The sequence below is a fragment of the Pestalotiopsis fici genome (assembly GCF_000516985.1).
Source record: "Pestalotiopsis fici W106-1 unplaced genomic scaffold PFICI_Scf_3, whole genome shotgun sequence".
NCBI classification, from domain to species: Eukaryota; Fungi; Ascomycota; class Sordariomycetes; order Amphisphaeriales; family Sporocadaceae; genus Pestalotiopsis; species Pestalotiopsis fici.
Window position 1 is genome coordinate 4,941,663 of NW_006917093.1, and position 4,251 is coordinate 4,945,913.

Consider the following 4,251-nt stretch of genomic DNA (forward strand, 5'->3'; position numbering starts at 1 on the left):
GGGGGGGGGGAAATCCCAGGAGATGTTAAAAAGTGTCATGACTTTAAGCTGCCAACTTGAGGCAGAATATTCCCTAAAACAAAGACATCAGACATATTGGCAGGCAGTTGCCGCCGGCACATGTAGTAATACCTAACTTTATTATACCTCGAATGAGGACAATGCAAGAATTCATCTGTGCAATGGAGTTCATACCCGACTGAATGGCTGACGAGGGTGTGTAATCTGTACTTGCTAGTATTGTGTTGTTGGCGAGAGACGGAATAAATCGCTACCGGGCTTTGCTCCTTCGGGCAAGTCAACGATGCCGACAGACCCCGACACCGCGCGGTAGGTAGGTATCGTGTTGTCTGAATCATTCCGGAGCAAACAGTCAGCGGCAGTTTCGTCCTGTAGGACTGCGACTGTTGAATACCAGCTAGTTTCTGCCGTCCCTGCTGTGTAGGCATCGAAAGGATATGGCAGCGGATGGGGATATTCATGCATTCATCCATCGGCGCGAACTCGGCGCCAGAGAGAGAGAGAGAGAGAGCAATACTATGCTTTCCGTACCTACGAACCTACTTGCTTGCTTGCCTGCATCAATTCAAAAAAGGACGAGTTGTGTAGGTGGGGGTGCCCAATGAGGCATCACAAACCCCTGTCCAGGCTAGAGTCGGGTCATGGCTGCATCACGGAAGAGGAAAAGCGGCAGTATGACCCTTGATCGCACTGGAATCACAAATGTGTGATGACGTTGGTGATCAGAGTCGTGAAAAATAATCAGTTTTGTGAGGTGGTTGGAGGGGAGGAAAAACTCTGTTGCTCTGAAGTTCGGGACCTTCGGAGGCATATATTGCTCATTGAGTGCTTTGCGAGCTGCCGCTTAACACGAGACTGCTAGAACCTAGAGAAAAGTCAGAATAGCGCTTCAATGGATGGCAGAAGTTCTCTATATTGCTAATGACTTTTTTACCACAATTCGCTTACCTAGGCTCAGAGACGGTTTAGAGGGGGGAAATAAAAAAAAATAAGAAAAATCCAGGGACCTCTGGCCCACCGTAAAAGACGGGGATTGATGCACGCAAGCCCTTGCAACTCACGCAGCATACAATACTACACTACATGGTACCTAGCTGCATAGGGTGGATGAGTGACTTTTGACAGGGAAGATGGGGGGTGAGAAGCCAAGCTTGAGCTCCCTTCCCATTGTCTTCCCCCCCTCTTCTCTGTCTCTCCATCGAAAACCAAGCGAACATCGGGGGGTGAAATCAAGGCGATGCGTCGGGACTGAATCCAACGTTCCGATTTGACGGTAGATCTGAAGTCGTTGACTGCTAAGATGCAAGGAAACGTCGCATAGGATGGATGTTTCCGAGGACAAGGGGGAGCGGGGGGGATTTACCGTCGAGCGGTAGGTGAGTGCACCAACGTTCTGGGTGTACTAGTATCGCAAGTGTGCCAATTGTTCTGCGATGAAGGGTTGGTGGTTCGTGGGGATGACACTGGTGGAAAACGCAGAGAGTTACAGAGCGTCTGACATAGGTAGCATTGGGGCTCAGGAAAGCTTGAATGACAATCTTGGGTTTAGGGCCATGTGGTAAGTGGAGTGATGAGGTTTCCGCAAAGGGGCCTGCTGCTTACTGCTGGTTGCTGGCTGCTGGATGCTCGCTGCTGGCTGTCGCTGGGACTGGTGAGCAAGGTGAGGTTCGAAAGCTCATGGTGTACAAGACCCGTTCGCTAGAAGCCTGATCGAAGCATGGAATTCGAGGTGTGAACGAAGCCTGACCCAGCCAGCGAGCATGCCATGCCACCCAGAGGGTTACACAAGATGGGGGGCCCACAACGAAGCTGAATGTCGGGCAGCCTCATTGCTGGAGTCGTGCGTACGTGCGTACGTGCAGACAGAGCGTCCAAGGCGAAAGAGAGAGAAAAGAAGGGTTGTCGACCTCCACCTGAAGGGACCAAGGGATGCTGCATGCAGAGGCGGAGATCTCTTCAACGGCCAGCTAGGCAAGTGTCCACTGACCACCAAACATTATCGTCGTTCGTGCAGTTTACTATGCCAGCTGGCTCGTTTCTGAGATGCACACGCTCTGCCCGAGTGTCCACCTCGTCGTCTTCTGGTGGATGCCTACCTAGGTACATGGCAAAATTCAATCTGAATTCTTCCTTTCTTGCCTCCCGTCGCTCCCTCACTCCCCCCTCTTGCTTTTTTTCTCCAGCAAAGGGGATCCACTACTTGCCTAGCAGCTAGGTACCCGTTAGCTGGCCGCATGGAGCCTCCTCTCTGTCTGGCTGTCTGGCTGTCTGTCTCCATAACGCCACAGCACAGGTGCGCTGGTGCGGTTGTGCGGCGAAACATGGTTGTTGGCATTGGCAGGTTTGGCAAGGGATTGGAGCGTGAAGCGCACTGGCGCGTGGCCCCCAAAATACTACGTACATATATTAGTACCTGGGTATATTTGCCTCAACCCTTGAATGACGGAGACCAGCGAAAAGGCGGTGGGTTCTACAATACTTCCGAACAGAGAAAAAAAAAAGAATGTCTTAATTATTATGGAACTCTAGCGGCAGCTAGCAATAGCTTTTCCTTGAGAAAAAAAAAAGATGTATTAAATAAAACATCCTAGAACCAAGAAATAAATAAGAAATGTAATTATTATACTCTGTGATGAGGAACATGGGGCATTTCTTGCCCCTGGACCATTTGATAACGTGATGGGCGTTTGGTATTGTATTCTTTGTACGTCCTACTGATTGCCTTTAGCAGCTTGCTTAGATGCGGCACAGCTAGAGGGTACAAGAATGAACGTACCGCATATAAGACTCGAGATCTCGGAGCTCCGGCGGTAACGATGTGTCACAATATTTACGGTAACACGATAACAAAAGTGCGGCGAAGATGTTTGATTTCGAACTTCGGACCAGATCGCGCCATGAGATAGGTAGACAGATAGGTTCGATAGGTTAGCTGCTGAACCGGCCGAGGTCAACTTTTTTTTTTTTTTTCCCTCCCATACAGATCTGCCCTTTGGCGTGGAAATAGTCGCGAACCAGTCAAGGTTCGGAAACGCTTTGGGCGTTCTTAGCATGATTTGACTTGACTCGTGGGTCTTCCCGACGGTACCGCTACGCACGCATATTCTGCAGAGTCGAAACTATGTACATACTGCCAACAAGCCATGCATGGATCTATGTACCTTGGTGCAGGTATGCAGTGCTAATCTACCTGAGCTATGTGCATCGCACCAATGTGTCCGCCAGCGCGAAATCGCTTGCCCGCGCGCACAGGTCGCCCGACATGAGATCTCTCGGTTCGCTCTCTCATGTTGTGCATTTCTTGGCGCCATACCATGACTAGTGTTGAGAACTCAGGTCCGTTCATTCGCTCAAAAGCAGGGGTCCATGCCAGCGCATACTGGGGTGTTCTCTCGAAGCTGAGAATCTGTACGTAGCAGGTTGGGTGAGTATGGATGATGGGCTGGATAATAGTCCGCCTTGCATCGTGGCTTTCGTGCATCGTGAGTGGCTTGCTGCGAACACCACGCACAATTGGGAAGCGAGAGACCAAAGAAACATATTGGCATACTATTTTTTTTTCTTTCTCTTTAGCTCGATGACTCGTGTGAGCCGACCGAGAAAGCTGCCGGTCCATTGATTCTTGACCTTTTTGCCTGCTCGCAACGGAACTTTCTATGCAGTTAGCGCGTCTCGCCGCCGCCAACATTTCCAAGTACCACTACATGGATGACCTCCTGTCCAAGAAAAGTATTCTACTGGCAATGCAACCTTTCAGCCAACCCAGCAGAATTGATTGGCACTACTGTAAGGTGGGGGTCAATAGGCCTCTTCGAAGTCTGTGTCTCCCTCTTTCTTGTGAGTGCCAATCGTCTGGGCTTATCTCGTCTCTTACCATCTGATTTCGTTCCGTCACTTTTATATCGTCGCAGAGTATCGGCCAATCTAACTTGTGAGCTGTCTCGTGAAGATATGCTCGATGCTAGGTCAAAGACGATGTACCCTGGATTCGAGGTTTTGGCATCAAGCATGGGAGTCTTCCCTGGCGCGTCCAATCATCTCCGGTTTTATAATTACAACCAAGAATATTAACAAAATATGAACGTGGGTGGAGCTCATATTGCTAATCGCCATGCTTGCCAATCTACGCTAAAATTGCAGGAGAGTGAGGCGAGACGCAAATTTCTTTCTTTCTTGAAGGCGTAAACATTTAAGCCAAGTCATTGATAGACCAAAGTGATACTACTGACC

General features: G+C 49.7%; 1 protein-coding gene across 1 annotated transcript; it reads right to left on the reverse strand.

The window, feature by feature from the left end:
- Positions 1–3,202: 3,202 nt before the first annotated feature.
- On the reverse strand, positions 3,203–3,502 carry PFICI_05629 (uncharacterized protein; the record flags this gene model as incomplete). The annotated part of the gene is made up of 1 exon (XM_007834210.1): positions 3,203–3,502. One exon carries the CDS (start codon positions 3,500–3,502, stop codon positions 3,203–3,205), a length of 300 nt encoding a protein of 99 aa, XP_007832401.1.
- Positions 3,503–4,251: the final 749 nt, after the last annotated feature.